Here is an 18,684-nt window from a genome sequence, read left to right on the forward strand (position 1 = left end):
TCTCCATGTTCTTAAGCCACTATTTCTTGAACAAGGTTCTGAAAAAGACCCAATATGCTAATCTGTTGACTGAACAGAAATTTAGTGACAATTTGTCGCGGTTTAAGCCCAGGCCGTAAATCAGAACCACGAAGTCCACTTCCCCCCCCCCACCTTTCTTCCCTCCGCTCCTGGAGGGACGGGGAGGAGAATCAAAAGAATGCAGCTCCCATGGGTTGAGATAAGAACAGTTTAATAACTAAGGTATAACACAAATCACTACTGCCACCACCAACAATAACAATGACAAAGGAAATAACAAGCAAGAGAACACAACCGCTCACCAACTGGTACCTCACCCCCACCCTGCCATCATCCAGCCCTTCCGGGAACTCTCAGTTCTACCTCCTGGGCATGACGTGCTGTGGTATGGAATACCTCTTTGGCCAGCCTGGGTCAGGTGTCCTGTCCCTGCTTCCTCCCGGCTTCTCCTCCTCCCTGGCAGAGCATGAGACTCACAAAGTCCTTGCTCAAGGTAAACATTCTGACCAGCAACTGAAAACATCAGCTCTATCAGTATTATTCCCAGGTCGAAAGTCAAAACACAGCACTGCACGAGTAGAAAAAATGACTGCTACTGCTAAACCAGGACAGTATCCACCCCTTATTCCATACCATTCACGTCATGCTCAGATCCCACATTTTCAATATACACTCGCTCTCATCTCAGTGCACTCTTATCTTAGTGCACAGACCAATCCCTATAAAGCTGCTGAGACCATTTGGTCCATGATGGTGGGCTCCATCTCTTGTAACAGTCTTTCAGAGCAGGAGAGGTCCATTGCAAAGTCCACCCCTTGATCATGAGTCCATCTCTATGTTGCATCTCTGCCCTGATGGCCTGAAGTGCCATGGGCCCATCAGGCTCAAAATAATTCACCCTCCCCTGCAGCAGTCTCTGCAACTTGTCGGGGACTCCACACAGCTGCCTTCCATCTCCGACGCTTCCAAAGCACTGGAGGGGCCCAGTGGATTAGATACTTGCCCATACTGTCCCACACACCGTACCACTCATGACTGTCCAGTCTTGGGGAAAACCCCTCGGTCCCCCTGTATTGTCTAAACCCAGACAAGACCCAAACCTGACTCTGCTTAACTCTCGGGATCAGACAAAATGGTTGTGGGTAGAACACACTCTGTGTGTGTGCCAACATGGTGATCCCCATCACAATCACCAGGCAGGTCCCAAGGGTACCCAAAGGCCATTCAAAACCTTCAAAACTCTCAAATGCTGCTGCTGTACTTGTCACTGGTGCTAGTATAGCTGTTGTGCTTGAAGGCTTTCTCACCACCAGCTTCTCTTTTTCCGAGTCCAGATCTTCCTCCTCTGCCTTGCTGGAAAGTGCTGCGGGGTCTCCTGCATCCTCCTGCGGCTCGGGCTCATGAAGCTCGGCGGGCTGCTGCTGGGGAATGCTCTCGGCTGCCGCGGGGCTGGGCTCGGCCATGGGGCTCGGCTCCTCCGCCGCCTCCTCCCGCTGCTCAGCTGCTGCCTCCTTCCCCTCCTCGGCAGCCGCCTTCTTCCTGGCCTCCGGCCCCGCTCCCGCTGCCGCTTGGTCCCCGGGGCCGCTCTCCCGGGCCGCTTCGCCCACCGCCGGCTCCCGGGGCCGCTCCCCCTCGGCTCCCCGCAGCCTCACAAAGACGGAGGCGAGGACGAGGGCCAGGACAGTGAAGAGCAGCGGGACGGCCAGGTACAAGTCCACGGCCACGTCCATCCCGCCCTGCTGCCGGAGCCCCCCCGTATTACAAGCCATTACCGTAAAATACAGTGAAACAAGAACCTTAGCCCAAGGCCCACACTTGATAAACACTAACACAGCAAATACCGGCTCCAAGCAAGCTACGACATACAGAAACTGTGGTATCAAAAAGAACAACTTTGAGAGCCCATAAATCAGCATTGTGCCTTGGTCAGATCTGTCGTTATCTCAACCCTTCCTGCCCCACGTTGGGCGCCAAAAAGAACTGTCGCGGTTTAAGCCCAGGCCGTAAATCAGAACCACGAAGTCCACTTCCCCCCCCCCACCTTTCTTCCCTCCGCTCCTGGAGGGACGGGGAGGAGAATCAAAAGAATGCAGCTCCCATGGGTTGAGATAAGAACAGTTTAATAACTAAGGTATAACACAAATCACTACTGCCACCACCAACAATAACAATGACAAAGGAAATAACAAGCAAGAGAACACAACCGCTCACCAACTGGTACCTCACCCCCACCCTGCCATCATCCAGCCCTTCCGGGAACTCTCAGTTCTACCTCCTGGGCATGACGTGCTGTGGTATGGAATACCTCTTTGGCCAGCCTGGGTCAGGTGTCCTGTCCCTGCTTCCTCCCGGCTTCTCCTCCTCCCTGGCAGAGCATGAGACTCACAAAGTCCTTGCTCAAGGTAAACATTCTGACCAGCAACTGAAAACATCAGCTCTATCAGTATTATTCCCAGGTCGAAAGTCAAAACACAGCACTGCACGAGTAGAAAAAATGACTGCTACTGCTAAACCAGGACACAATTTTATATAAAAACTTGGGTGAATTCAACTTCTAGATCTTAACCACCCTGCTTGCTAATATGACACAAAGTGACATGCATAGTCAACCATCAAAGTTGCCACACGTTTCCAGTGTTCCAAACAGCAACCAATAAAAGAGTGTGAACAGCAGCTGCAAGTGTCCCTGGGGATGGGAGGAAACAACCTAAACTTGAGGTGAAAGGAGGCTGTGCCTTTTGTCACAGAAAGATACTATATTGAAAAGACACTTCTAAACTTCAGTAATAGACCATAGCACTTCAGTGGGTGGTCCAGAACAGCTAGCATGAAACCTATTGTAAAGAGAATGATTTCTAGGTACCCAAGGCCATGAATCAGTGCACTAAGTTTATCTATAGGAGATTTTCATGGCAGAAGTGGTAGCAACCCTAAGTGGTGATAACAAAGCTTCTGGCACTAGGACATGACCCAAAGAATGCATTGCAAGGTGCAGCAGAAGATGCCAAGAGTATGCCTTCTGTTCTGGAAGCCTTCAAAAAGATCTGGGAGAAGTATGGGGTACAAGTTCACTAGCTCAAAGGTCCAGAATCAGAACTATCTTGCAAAGGTTGAGTGAAAATATTCATAAGATTAGACAGACAGCAGGACTTAAACTGTCTCAAACCATGGGATACATAGGCATCCTTCACAGTGCTATCATCTGAAAAGCTTGAGCATGACTGGTAAGTACTAAATAACAGGCAGTATTTTGACACTCTGCTTTTTAAATATTTACTAAGAATTGTTTTCAGCTATTTTAGTCATCTCATATTAATCTTGTTCATACTCAGTTTTTGTTATATATCAGTCTTACAGCAATCAATATTTTTTAAATCAATTGGGCCAATATTGTCGTTCTTGAAATTTTTTTTTCCATTGCTTAACTATATACCAAAAGAAAGAAGTATTTTATCAACTCCGTATCTGCATATTCCATGTATATGAAATGAACACTACTTATCAATATAACATTCTGTTCTCAAATGCTAGTATTACTACAAAACTAATCCTGGGCTGCCTCAAAAGGAGTGTGACCAGCAGGTCCAAGCAGGTGATCCTGCCCCTCTACTCTGCTCTCGTGAGACCTCACTTGGAGTACTGTGTGCAGTTCTGGTGTCCTCAACATAAGAAGGACATGGAACTGTTGGAACAAGTCCAAAGAAGGGCCACAAGGATAATAAGGGTGCTCAAGCATCTCCCGTATGAAGATAGGCTGAGAAAGTTGGGGCTGTTCAGCCTGGAGAAGAGAAGGCTGCATGGAGACTTCACAGCAGCCTTATAGTATCTGAAAGGGGCCTATAAGGATGCTGAGGAGGGACTTTTCATTAGGGACTGTAGTGATGGGACAAGGGGCAATCGGTTAAAACTTAAACAGGGGAAGTTTAGATTGGATATAAGGAAGAAGTTCTTTATCGTAAGGGTGGTGAGGCACTGGAATGGGTTGCCCAAGGAAGTTGTGAATGCTCCATCCCTGGCGGTGTTCAAGGCCAGGCTGGACAAAGCCTTGGGTGACATGGTTTAGTGTGAGGTGTCCCTGCCCATGGCAGGGGGGTTGGAACTAGATGATCTTAAGGTCTTTTCCAACCCTAACTATTCTATGATTCTATAAAACCTGGACATTTGGAACAAAAGACCACAGGTATATTTTGGATCTAGCAATAATACAAGCTGTGTCTTGCCAGTAAAAATTAACTTTCTTATTGGATTTCAATGTCCCATTCAGTGGCATATTTCACACACATAAGGGAAACAAATTTTCTCGAGTAATGTATAACATTAGATCCTTTTATCGCTGACAGTTTCAAAGTTACTTGTTCCACAATGTAGTCTGCTTAAAAGCTTATTTACCAGCACTTTTTTTTCTTCAACTTTATGTTGAGCCAGCTAAATAACTACAGTTAAACAGTAATAAACCATTCAGTTGTCATCAGCTAAAGCTGGTCAGACACTTTCAGGATTACTTCATGTAAAATAAGACATCTTGTAAATAAGAAACATTCTAGGTTCAAATCAGAAATGCATAAAACCACACCACCAGACACTGGTCAACAACCTAAGTTTCTCAATTGTAATATGTAAACAGTCTCATAATTTGTAGCTTCAGTCACTCATCTCATTGCTATATCCAGAAGAAATCAATTTGAATAATTTTCAGTGGCCACTTGTCCACCAGCCCCATTATATCAGTTATTTTCTCCAGACCATAAGTGTGTAGGTAGTTCCAGTTTCTATTATTAGCCGTGAATGAGCTTGCACGCTTGCTGAATTCACACTAGTTTAATATTCATTTGTGGCTCAAATAGCATTTTGAGTATCAGTGTTTAAGATATCTACTCATTCAAAGCAACTACTAAATAAAAATTGGAAGGAAAATATAACCAGATGCTGTCCCCTAAACCGATACAATCTATTTTTGACAGTATACAAATACACATACCAAATATAGACATAAAGTTACTTTCCTGAATGTCTGGCAAGATGCTTCATGTTTTATAGTTACAGATTTTTCAGGACACTAAAATTTGTTTTGCCATGAATAAAACATTTTCAAAAGGATTTTGATCACAGGATATAACAATGGCCTGCTTCAAACTAATTGTTCCTCAGCATGAGCTTAGATTCTTTGTAAAAATTTCTTCCTTCAAAAATCTCTAAGGTCATAGTAACTCTTTCTCTGTTCTGTTTAAGGAACAAAATGTTTACATTTATGGCATACCACAGGCATTGTGATAAATGCAAACTCTTTAGTGACATTAAGCAATGAGTCCTCAATCCTCCTACCAACTGATTAACACCACTGTAACTAGCTTGTTTGAAAACATTTTTTGCTTTATCATTTTTAGTTATTTCACTTTGTCCTCCCTATGCAAAGCAATAAGGAACTATGTATTCCATTCTACGGAATAATTGAAAAATGCATCACAGTGCATAAAGGATTTATTTTATCCCTGCAATTCAGTATCGTCTACTTAGATTTCTAGACCAGGGAAGCCACCTGCTGACATTCATAGGCATTAATCCACAGTGTGTATCCTTACCAGCTCTTTATGGAGGAATCTGTAACTATCCCCCATTATGGGCTGTCTTGTCCAAAACAAACAAGTTCAAATCTAAAGGACAGTTTTATAAATCTATCTTTATGTGCTGCATTTGAATATGCCCAAACCACCAAAACTCCTGGGTTTTTTGGGGTGGTGGTGTGGTTTAAAATCCAAAAAGCTTGTTCCTGAAGCCATTAAAGTTTCCTGAAAATCTTACTTATCTCTCCCCAACATACCTGCAGCTCCCATTATAAACTGCTCTGTTTTTGTGGCTTCTGTTGACAGTACAATTCTAGATACCTGTTAAGAAGTCTTCAACGTTTAGAGTACAATAAACACGCCAATATATATAGTATAGATGGAAAGAAAATATGAGTACTTGCAATCCAAAATTGTGATATTAGAAGTACCTGAATAAAGTCATTCTTGATTTTAGCTTCAGCTAAAACAAAATACAAGAAACTCAACCCAATCTGCATGAGGTTTTGAAGAAAACAAATGTATAACACAATAGCACAGCAGAGAAATACACTCTAAACCTTGATTTATATTAAAGAAACTACAAATGACAAGTTGAAATAACTATGGAAATAAACAATGTCAGCACACCTGGTTATATTTCCAAAATATATTTTTATATGGCTTTTTTAATACCTACCATTGCACAGTGGACTCCAAATGCCTACTGGCCTGCATTCACTGTAGTGAATGAGTTATAACTAAAGTACTCTAAAAAGTTTCAGTTCAGACATTGTCTAGAAATTACATTCAGAAAATCTCTAAAATGTTTTTAAAGAGGTATTAGATTTCAAACTCTTACTCTACAAAAAACCCCTGCCATTTACGTTGCTTCTCAAATTAAGAGAACACCAGCAATATGAGCTGAAGCCTCACACTGGAACTGTGGAGTACAAAACTGCAATTACTCTACAATTACTACAAGGTGGGTTTTGTTGGATTTTTTAGGTTTTGGGTGGGTTTTTTGTTTTTGTTTTTAAGATATAATATATATATATAATTCTCTCTTAGAATCTCATAGACTGATTATGGTTTGAAAGGACTTTAAGATCATCCGATTCCAAACTCCTCGCCATGGGAAAGGATGCCTCACACTATACCATGTTATCCAAGGCTCTGTCCAACCTGGCCTTGAATACTGCCAGGGATGAAGCATTTACTATTTCTTTAGGAAACCTGTTCCAGTGCCTCACCACCCTCACAGTACACTCTCATACACTTTTTACTCTGAGCAAAGAAAGCAAATTAAAGTTTCCTAATTTAAGTCCACTTTCATATTGTCTAGCATTAGCAAAATGTTGCAATGTTTAAGCTGCAGCCATTGAGAAAAAGTGTTTAATAAAGTTTTTTTTATAATGTTTCACTGTTTTTTAAGAAATTTCAAGAATGTATTATGACTGGTATTAGAGAAGCTTTGCAACTTAATTATTTACAGCAGTTCAGAGTCTAATTTTGTTCAAAACAATATCCTCTTAAAATTGCTTCACTAAGGATTTTCTAGGGATTTCCAACATTGGCTTTATAAATTTCGCATTTATGTATGCATACATACAATGGAAAATAGATCCTAAATAGGCATACCTATAAGCATTTAATAAATATTAACAGACAATTGCTTGAGGAAAATACGAAGTAAAACTTTTCAGTGCAACAGTCTAGTTGCCAGACTGTCTGGTTAAACCACATAAAATCTTTCTGCCTAGTTCTTGTCACTTTTCAATCAAAAAGACCCCAATGTTTTCTCTATATGAATTTGCACAGTGAAACTGCACCTGGAAACCCTTAAAATTATTAAAAAACTCCAACATTCATGACATGGAAGAAAGTATGTATTGCTATTTTACTGATACTTGAGTCAAATTGTACAGGTGGAAGAAGCAATCTCAAAACGCTGAATAGGAATTTTCTCCAGCTATGACTTAGCTTTTGCTAGTGTTCAGCACCTCACAGAGAATGATTTCCAAGCAGATACTGAGCGGAACCATTCAAAGAAACCACCTTCAGCTGCAAGGCCAGGTCTGAAAAAGGGTAACGATAAAAAAGAATTTCATATCTTTTGTTTCCCTTCAGTATGTAATAGTTACATTGGGAACTTTTTTTAAGAGAAACAAATCAAAACTAGCACTACTTTGTAAAGTTATTGTAGCACAATTACACAGAAAGAGGAACCAGTACCAACAAATCTGATAAACTTCCAAGCACCAATTCTGCAGATAGCCTGAGGAAGAGCCACTGAGTGAAGTTTGTGGATATGTTTAGCAGCCTTAGTCAGATTTTTTGTGGCAGGAAATTAAACTGCTCTGGATAGATATTTTAGCCTAAAAAGCAGACTACCTTATGATGTTTCTGTAGGACATGACTCTAGAATGAAGTTGATTTATATATTCTACATAATGTTTACAGTTATTAGTTATACAAATAATGTATAGGTATATCCTTAGGAAAAGAAAGTGAAAAAAAACTTAAGAAAACTAACAAGCAGTAAGATGCAGGCAAAAAGCAGAAAATAATTTTGATCCAGACTAGATCATTGGTCCATGGAGATTAATAACCCATATTCAGAATGTTTAAAAGGTTGAACAGCCTAGTAACTGCACCGCCTCGGAACTTTCACATAAAAGAAGATCAACATTTCTTTGAATCTCTTTGAAACTCCAACAATAGCTACCAATGAAACACTTGTCTAGTTTATTTAATATAATTAATTATCTCAGACATCTTTTAGTGCTCATTTTATTTGTATGAATTGCTACTTACTGATAAAAAGAACTGCTATCTATTTGCCTGACTGGTTTTATATTTAGTTAGACAAAACTTTTACAAGGCAAAACCACCTAAAACTGTTTCAATGCTGACCCAATGCTCTCACTCCTTTTTTTTTTTTTTTTTTTTTTTACATCCAAACTGAGCTTAATACTAAGTTAAGAAATTTAGCTTTACCTTAACCTAGAAAAAAAAAATTGCATAAAACATTATCCTGCAGAAACATCCACTAGGGATGATCCATTATAAAGCTAACAAAAAATCTCCCCCATTTGGTAACTTGTCCAAAAAGGACAGACATCTTTTCAGGTTACTTCACTAGCTTTCCAACAAAAACAGTTTGAGCTGGCTTATGAATCTCCTTTACAATGTCAGGTTGGCACAGACTCTACCACCACAAGTTGCCAGAAAGCTGGTTTCCATGGTTGTATGTATTGTCTCTGAATGTCATTCGCAAAAGATAGAATCATAGAATAGTTAGGGTTGGAAAAGACCTTATGATCATCTAGTTCCAACCCCCTTGCCATACGCAGGGATACCACACACTAAACCATGTCACCCAAGACTCCATCCAACCTGGCCTTGAATACCGCCAGAACATTTCAAGGAAAATGAGATTCAGAATTTTTTTAAACTGATAGCGCATAGAGAATGTATATACAAAGGGACTCGGTGATTCTCCAAGAAAAGGAAAGCTTAACAAAGAATATGTCCAGTTAAACTGACCTTTTGGAGTCTTCTTTTTTTTCTTAACCCACCATTGTTCATATTCTTTTGTTCATTAAATCTTTTGCAAGAGCCATCAGTAGCATGACATTCTGAAACTTGATTTTCACCACCTAGAAACCAAATTTAGAAACTTAAAATGAAAAATGTAATCTTGTGAAATGAAACTGTCACCAACTATTTTTATCATAGCACATAGAGCTATGTACAATTAAGACACCTAAGTTAATAATATGTACCAGCTATTTTTCCATTGTATTTCAGTTACAGAAGAAAGAATAACATTCAAGCATCTGAATTAATCTTTTGGTATTTGATCTCGTAAATAAACTAGTTGCAATACTCCCTATTTCCACTATTTTGAAAATTATGTATTAACTACAAGTAAAGAATTGGCTAAATTGCTTTATAATTATTACAAAATTTGCAATTTCTCTGAATACAGAGATATTGAAGAGTTTGAAGCAGTGGTGGCTAGATTTTTCCTTTTTTATTGAAATATTGATGCTTTCAGTACACAATGTGTTTATCTGAAACAACCTGAAGGCCTGAAACATGTTTTCAAACATTTTGCAAGTAAATCTAGCAAACTTTTGAACCATTTGAGAGATTAGCTTGCTTGCATAAGATGAGAAACATCGATCTATCTTTTGATCAATGAAGTCTTAATTACTGAAGATTTAAGTACATAATTTTTCCAAAATTTAATCCAATGGAGTCTACTTTATCATTTCAAAGAAACATGAGACCAGTTAAAGAAAGTTTAATAATTACTGATTAAAGTGGTTTAAATTCAGCTCCTCTCAAATAAGCTTCTTATGATTACTTTTGGAAAATACTGAAGGATACTATTCACATTTACTAGTGCGACTACATATATACATAAGAATCACTTCTTTTTCCTCTGCCAGCTACTTAAGACTCTTAATCCCTGAGGTGAGAGAACAACAATAAATTGCAACACAAAAAATAATGAGAACATTTTCCATTACTGATTAGTTATTTTAAAATTATAAACTAGTCAAAATTTAATCACTTCTTCATATTAACATTGCAAGTTTAATGTCAATTTACACAGTATTACAGTGATTTTTGTGTAATGCAAGTATCCTGGGTTTTGGTACAATCGTTAATTTAAACTCAATATTTAAACACAAAATGCCTTTTAACAAAGGGAGAGCTACATACTTTATTTTATTTAGTATTGCACTGAGACCCATCGTCTTCTGGACTGATGGAGGACTGCTGGCAAGCAGAAAATATTTTGTTACACAATTAAAAAAAGAAAAAAAAAAAGCTAAGAAAGTTAATTCCTTTTACATGGAGAACAGGATTTTTTGAACATGTATTTTGAATTAAAAATAAAAAAAAATCCCGACCAAAAGGCTCTGAAGTATGTCAGGAGATAATCTACTCCATTGCTTTACCCTAAGCAGATGAGGGTGAAGCAAGATATACCTCTGTTAATTTCTAATGATTTATTTCAGTCACTGTAGAAGGACAACCCACTATTAGGTTATTTTTTAGTGGGGCAGCTTGGGTGGGGGGAGTCAGTGAGAAGTGGTGTAACATTCCTTTTGCCATTCTAGGCCTGAATTGTCGAGCTCTGCAGCTCTTGTCCCACTTAGGATTAAAGTCTCAAGACTTGTATGCTTGGACCTCTTTCTAGTTAGGACTCATTGTCATCATTTTTTTCATAATTTACAGCAAAGCAGGAAGAGCGGACCATGTCCATCATCTCTGATTATCAGCTTGGAGCTCTTATGCATTACATAAATAAGGCTTATTCTTCACAATCCAGTTCCTATTACTTCTCTCCTGACTATGAGGACTTCTCAAGCACTTGCCAGCTTTTCCATCCTGTAGGTCCCAAGCTTCACTGTCTATTACATATTTTTCCATGATTGTTTCTTTTTAAAGCAGTTTCTCAGTTACAAGTAAGGAATTTTCATCTTTAGTAGCTTTTCCTAAGATATTTCAGATAAAGTCGACAGAACTTATTGAAGCAATTCCATCCACTGTTTGTTATCTCTAAATTTAGCTCAAATTTGCAGGTAAGTCTTGCCACTGCGGTCCACTATATCCTGTAAATTCTCTTCTAAAACATCGCTCAATTATAGGTATCAAACTCAACAACTCTAATATGCTGTAATAGTCCATATTGCTATCAGAGTGACTTTAATTTGCAATTTTAGCATCTATTCAATATGAACATTTATCACCAGTGAGATTTGAATGAGAATATTACCTTCAAAATTCCATTTCATATTTTAAGTCAAAAGACAAAATAATGATTAGTTACTGAGCATGATTAGAACAGTGAACTAGTTTTGTTCAAATCAAACCAATCATGCCTATCTAATCATACAGTGTTCTACTTTAAGAAGATAATGAAGTGTCACTGAAATGAAACTGTATCTTATCTACTATTTTGTTATTTACCCCAACTATGAAGAAAGTAAATCTGAATTTGTCATCATAAGTAACATTTCAGTTACTAATAATTGATGGCTGCTGAACATGTGCCAGCTTGTGCCCAGACAGCCAAGAAGGCCAAGAGCAGCCTGGCCTACATCAGAAATAGCATAGCCAGCAGGGCCAGGGCAGGGATCAGCTGCCTGTACTCAGCACTGGTAAGGCCACACCTCAAATCCTGAGTTCAGTTCTGCACCCGTCACTACAAGAAAGACATTTTGGTGCTGGACTGGGTCCACAGAAGGGCAACAAAGCTGGTGAAGGGTCTGGAGAACAAGCCTGATGAGGAATGGCTGAGGGAACTGGGGTTGCTTAGTCTGGAGAAGGTTCAGGAGGGACCTTACCACTCTCTACAACTACCTGAAAGGAGACTGTAGTGAGGTGGGGGTCAGGTTATGTTTTTTGGCCAACTAACATAATATTTTTCTCCCAAATTCACTGTAAATAACTAAAATTCACTCAGCTAAGCCCTAAGTTTATTTTTAAGATTGTAAACAATGCTAAGTCCAAGTTCAAATTTCTAAATTATTTCAGGATGATAAAAGCTTAAGAGTACACTCCTGCATTCCTTGCCCAATATTATTTACTGTTGCAGCTTTCAAGGTCACATGAATTCATCAAATCTGAGCAAGTATTAGCGTTCTATGCAGTTAAAGTGCCAAAGTAAAGCAATTCACGTGAATGACAAAGATGTTCTTAGACTCTTCTAGCAACATAGATAATTAACTTTCACAAAAGACTTTGCATTTCCATAAACTTATATTCATGATAGAGAAAAGCCACAGTTTTCCTCACTTTGTAACTGCTAAAAATTTAGGCATTGATTCTACGATTGACACACAAATCCCAACTACACACTACTTATTGATTACAGAGCTCTGAAATTTATCACGTATGACTGGTTTAATCAGAAGGATAAAAAATTTATTTCATCTCCAGAAACAAAACTGAGAAAGAAAGTGAATTTGAATAGGAAAGCATCTTCTAATATTCTGATAAAGCCTAATTAATTTCAGCTCTTGCATCTGTGACAGTTCTCTACTTGAGTTACGACTTGAAGAAAGATAAGGTAAGTAGCCGTGTTTACGCCTGTGCTGTTCAGCAGAACAGTTGGGCAGCCCTGAGCATATCCTACAAGGGAACATGAAGCCTGCAGGTTACGCTTCTATAAAATCAAGTGTTCTAAGCAGTCTGTAGAAATAAAGCTTATCAAATCTTCCTTCTTGTCATTAAAGACACTGATCTAAAACCACAAAAAAAAAAGGCAAGAAAAATGTTTGATCTTTAAAACATATACAGGCATAATTTTATATAGATATTTCATTATTCCTAACGAGTGAAAAGAATTATTCAGCTTTTAAAAATATACTGTATTTACCAGTTTTCAAATCACAGTATTTAATAAAAATCGATTATTTCATTATACACACAGTAGTAAGTTATTACTTACAACACATTACGTACAACACATTAACTTTCTTCCACAGAAATACAAGTCATCTTTCATTATTATTTATTCCATTTTAAGTGAGCTCATTTGAGCTGTCAAATTTGAGCTGAACCTTATTTGAGGTGGTACTTGACTGCACAGCAGATGCACAAAATTAAAAACATTATACTTGGGAAAATGGCCATCACAAATAAACTACAACTACTATTAAAATCATTAGAAACACAAACTGACACTTACAGAAGTTCCTAACAAAAAAGGACATAAAGTATAAATATTAGTTAAATTGTTTGCTGAATACAGTTCCTTTTTCTTCTCCTCCAAAATGTGTTATCTTAAACAAGTTGTCCAGCAAGAAAATAAAAGCATAATATGCTAGAACATTGATCATAACTTAATCACTAGAATTTAAAAGTTAAACACTAAAATTAAATGGCACACCCAAGTTTAAAAGTAGAGAATATCTTCTCCTTCCCCATTTGTTTTCATGATAGTTTAATAAAAAACCAGACTGGGTCTGACATTAAGAAATACATAACTTAAGCATCATCATCTAGTACATTGCCACATGATGAAAAAAACCACATACAGCAGGGTCATATATTTATGGGTGTACATTTATGCTTGTATAACATACACCTGTATGAACTTTCCTTTTTTAAAAAAAAGCCTGTGTTATAACAATGCACTCCAGTCATTAAAGTACAGGTGTATTGAACCCGAAATTTCAGCTCACTTATTACCCACAGATACTGGCAAGGTCACTGTTCAACATTTCCACTGGAGGATTCTCTGATACCAAGTTTGCTTAGTGTAATTATTAATTTTATATAATTAATTGATGCATTGCTACAGAACTGTCTGTTGAAAAAAACTAAAACATGTAATTATAATTACAAATATTTAGCCCTATGCAAAGTTTAACAGAGCTCAAAATATCAGGATATAAAAATTACTCCAATGCAAGTTAAAAGAATTTTCCAGTGAAGTTCCTGAGATTAAATATTCCATTACATATTTAAATTGAATTAACTTACTCTAAAAGAACTTAAAAAGGCTGAAATATTAAAAAATGCTATCAAAATTGTTATAAATTGAGATCAGTATCATATAAATAAGCCATGATTGAAAAAGACACTTCAATTACAACTTTTGCTCGTGCTCTCAAATGTCTTATTCTACCTTCATAGAATCATAGAATAGAATCATAGAATAGTTAGGATTGGAAAGGAACTTAAGATCATCTAGTTCAAACCCCCCTGCCATGGGCAGGGACACCTCACACTAAACCATGCCACACAAGGCCTCATCCAACCTGGCCTTGAACACCGCCAAGGATGGAGCATTCACAACCTCCCTGGGCAACCCATTCCAGTGCCTCACCACCCTTTCAGTAAAGAATTTCTTCCTTATATCCAATCTAAACTTCCCCTGTTTAAGTTTGAACCCATTACCCCTTGTCCTGTCACTACAGTTCCTGATGAAGAGTCCATCCCCAGCATCCTTGTAGGCCCCCTTCAGATCCTATAAGGCTGCTATGAAGTCTCCATGCAGCCTTCTCTTCTCTTCTCCAGGCTGAACAGCCCCAACTTTCTCAGCCTGTCTTCATGAGGGAGGTGCTCCAGTCCCCTGATCATCCTCGTGGCCCTTCTCTGGACTTGTTCCAACAGTTCCATGTGCTTTTTACGTTGAGGACACCAGAACTGCACACAATACTCCAAGGGAGGTCTCACCAGAGCAGCGTAGAGAGGCAGGATCACCTCCTTAGACCTGCTGGTCACGCTCCTCTTGATGCAGCCCAGGATACGGTTGGCTTTCTGGGCTGCAAGCACACACTGAAGCCGGCTCATGTTCATTTTCTCATCGACCAACACCTCCAAGTCCTTCTCTGCAGGGCTGCTCTGAATCACTTCTCTGCCCAACCTGTAGCTGTGCCTGGGATTGCCCCGACCCAGGTGTGGGACCTTGCACTTGGCATGGTTAAACTTCATCAGGTTGGCATCAGCCCACCTCACAAGCGTGTCGAGGTCCCTCTGGATGGCATCCCTTCCCTCCAGCATATCAACTGAACCACACAGCTTGGTGTCATCGGCAAACTTGCTGAGGGCGCACTCAATCCCACTGTCCATGTCACCGACAAAGATGCTGAACAAGACCGGTCCCAACACCGATCCCTGAGGGACACCACTCGTTACCGGCCTCCAGACGGACATCGAGCCATTGACCACAACTCTTTGCGTGCGGCCATCCAGCCAGTTCTTTATCCACTGAGTGGTCCACCCATCAAATTGATGTCTCTCCAATTTAGAGACAAGGATGTCATGCGCAACAGTGTCGAACGCTTTGCACAAGTCCAGGTAGATGATGTCAACTGCTCTGCCCCTGTCCATCAGTTCCATAGCCCCATCATAGAAGGCCACCAAATTGGTCAGGCAGGATTTCCCCTTAGTGAAGCCATGCTGGCTGTCACCAACCACCTCCTTGTTTTTCATGTGCCTTAGCATGCCTTCCAGGAGAATCTGCTCCAAGAGTTTGCCAGGCACAGAGGTGAGACTGACGGGTCTGTAATTCCCCGGGTCATCCATTTTCCCCTTCTTGAAAATGGAGGTTATATTTCCCTTCTTCCAGTCGTCGGGAACTTCACCTGACTGCCATGATTTTTCAAATATGATGGACAGTGGCTTAGCAACTTCATTCGCCAGCTCCTTCAGGACCCGCGGATGGATTTCATCAGGTCCCATGGACTTGTGTACATTTAGGTTTTTAAGATGGTCTCGAACCAGATCCTCTCCTACAGTGGGCCTAGGGTCTTCATTCTCACAGTCCCTGCATTTGCCTTCCAAGACTTGGGTGGTGCGGTCAGAGACTTTGCCAGTGAAGACTGAGGCAAAGAAGTTATTACCAACCTCGGCCTTCTCCAAATCCTGGGTAGCCAGTTCTCCAGATATCTTCCGAAGGGGGCCTACGTTGTCCCTACTCTGTCTTTTATGCGCTATGTACCTATAGAATCCCTTCCTGTTATCCTTAACATCCCTAGCCAAGTTCAATTCTAACTGGGCCTTAGCCTTCCTCACCTGGTCCCTAGCTTCCCGGATAGAATCCCTGTATTCTTCCCAGGCCGCCTGTCCCTGCTTCCACCTTCTATAAGCCTCTTTTTTCCTTTGAATTTTCCTCAGCAGTTCCTTATCCATCCAAGGAGGTCTCCTGGCCCTCCTGCTGCACTTCCTTCTAGTTGGGATGCAACACTCCTGAGCTTGGAGCAGGTAATCCTTGAATAACAACCAAGAGTCTTGGCCCCCCCTGCCCTCTAGGGCTATATCCCATGGAATCTTATTAAGCAGTCTCCTGAAGAGGCCAAAGTCTGCTCTCTTGAAGTCCAGGGCAGTGAGCTTGCTGCACACTCTTCTCACTGTCCTGAGGATCTCAAATTCAACCATCTTGTGGTCACTGCAACCAAGGCTGCCCTGGAGTGTCACATTTCCAACCAGCCCTTCCCTGTTGGTGAGCACGAGGTCAAGCATGGCATCTCTCCTTGTCGGCTCCTCTATTACTTGCAGAAGGGATGCAATAGTACATCATAGTACAAGCTAGAAATTGCTAACTCCACTATTTTTCCACTAGACATTTTATGGTCTTAACTACAATTCAGTATCAACTTTAACATGTGAAATAGAAAATATTTGAACAAGGGACCATATGATGTTACTTATAAAAATTTACAAGAACACCATAACATAAAAACCAGAAAGGCTTTGATTTCTTAAACAGATTTTGAACAGCAGCAAAAAGCTTACAGAACAAGAAGCAGTAGAGGAAAAGATGGCTCATATTATTTCTGTTATATTTTGTGAGCACACTTTCCTTATCAGTTGGTGACTTCTCTGCATTTGTAGTGCTAGTAAGAACAAATGGGTGCTCTTCTGGATTCTATGCACTCATTTGTTTTACTGAAAAATAAAGCCACGTACTGCAGTATTTTCTTCTTTTGGTGTAATTCCGAAATATTCTTCCCTCGGGAATGGCAGTTCATTTTTGCAATTTAGTTGCATAAGTGTATCTATGCATGTATGCAGTAAGATATCTTTTCATTTTCTAGCTCTATAGTGACTTACCATTAACGTAAGTACTGTAATTCACATCGGTTTTGTAGGATTTTTCATGTGCAAGCTGAGGCAGCCTATTCACATCATCAGAATCTAGAGCTTCTGCAGTGTCATCTTTCTCACCATCTGACATATAATTTAATGGCATGCTTCCAGGATGCTCAGCTGGTTTTAAGTTTTTCTTTACTGAAAGATCATTTGCTGAAATTGACCTTTTCCCACTTTCCTTGGAAGTACTACGTGGCTTACAGAAACTCAAACCAAGCGAGTCCATGCTTGCAAAAGAGTCTTTGCAACAAACTTCGGGAGGATTCTGTGACTCCTTTGGTACTTGTGCCTGTACTTCATTTTTATTCAAGTTAAATGATGAAAAGAAGTCTTCATAGGAATCCTCTTCATAAGAAGCCTCTTCAGAGCCAAAAGACTTGCTACCTGTACTACCTGCTTGCCAGAAGTCTTTAGACCCTGATGCACCCAGTTCTGAGGTAGCCAGTTTCAAACTAGGTAGTATTTCTAATTTTTTCCTCTTCTTGTCTTTAAGGATACAATTGCTTCTGTAAACAGGGAAACTTCTATCCAGTGAACACTTACTTAAGTTTCTGCTGCTCATAGGTGCATTAGAGAGATTGTCAATCACTGCAGCAACATTACTTAACTTGGCCATTTTTTTTGAAGGAGAAAGATAACCCAAGTCCTTGATTTTGAGAAGAGAACTTTCATTTGCAACTGAAGTAGTCTTGCTATTTTCATCCTGATTTTTATTCGGGAACTTTTCTATATCTTTCTTTTCTAAAGGCAATTTATCATCCAAAGTGTGCTGAAAAAGCTGTTTTTTTCTTAAGCTGCTTCTGCTACATTGTTTTGGTGTTAAGCAAGTCTGCTCACAGCTTTGTGAGGGAGAATTCACTGACACACTCACGGCTATAGGATTATTAGTCCAACAGGAAGGTTTTACTACCTCTGCTTTCTGTCTCTTTAATTTATCAGCTCCCCAAAGACAATCAAAACTTGAGTTCAAGCAGTCTTCCATTTGTTTTCCTGCAAAATATGAAACGTGGCAATATAAATTTATTTAAAAAAACAGAAAGTGTACCAATTTCTTAGTAAAATACACACGAAATTACTGAAAGAAGAAAAACAAGAATTTAGCCACTTCTCTGGATATTATATTGTAAGTCATCAAAAACTAAACAGAAAATGGATTAGAACTAAATTACATTCTATGTTGACAAGGAGCAACAATAGGTTTAGCTATCATACCTTCTTACATGGCAATAGGTAAACAAGCTCTGTTCTACTGTCTCGAAACAAAGCAGCAGAGGAACTCTTTCACTCTTGCATTTGTGGAAAAAAACCCAGCAAGATCTTAAACAAAAACCTAGCTAGAGTAATATTGGAAAGCAAATAATCTTTTTTATTACGAGAGCATTACTTACCACTTAGTAATTTTTGCAGGATGAAATCAAATACAACCTCATACTATCATACCACGTACATCAACACAATGTATTAACAATAACTACAAAGTGGAAAAAATATATCATTT

General features: G+C 39.5%; 1 protein-coding gene across 4 annotated transcripts in view; it reads right to left on the reverse strand.

The window, feature by feature from the left end:
• The window catches only part of MCPH1 (microcephalin 1), a gene marked incomplete at its 3' end in the record, with an annotated part of 134,652 nt that overhangs the window by 96,315 nt on the left and 19,653 nt on the right, over nucleotides 1-18,684 (reverse strand). For all 4 annotated transcript variants that reach the window (XM_080615409.1, XM_080615410.1, XM_080615412.1 and 1 more), the window contains 2 exons: nucleotides 17,148-18,176; nucleotides 9,111-9,223 (listed from right to left, as the gene is read on the reverse strand). In XM_080615409.1, coding sequence (XP_080471535.1) covers nucleotides 9,111-9,223; nucleotides 17,148-18,176 — 1,142 coding nt within the window. The remainder of the gene's footprint in view (nucleotides 1-9,110; nucleotides 9,224-17,147; nucleotides 18,177-18,684) is intronic.

Source organism: Psittacula echo, assembly GCF_963264785.1.
Source record: "Psittacula echo genome assembly, chromosome: 4".
Taxonomy (NCBI): Eukaryota; Metazoa; Chordata; class Aves; order Psittaciformes; family Psittacidae; genus Psittacula; species Psittacula echo.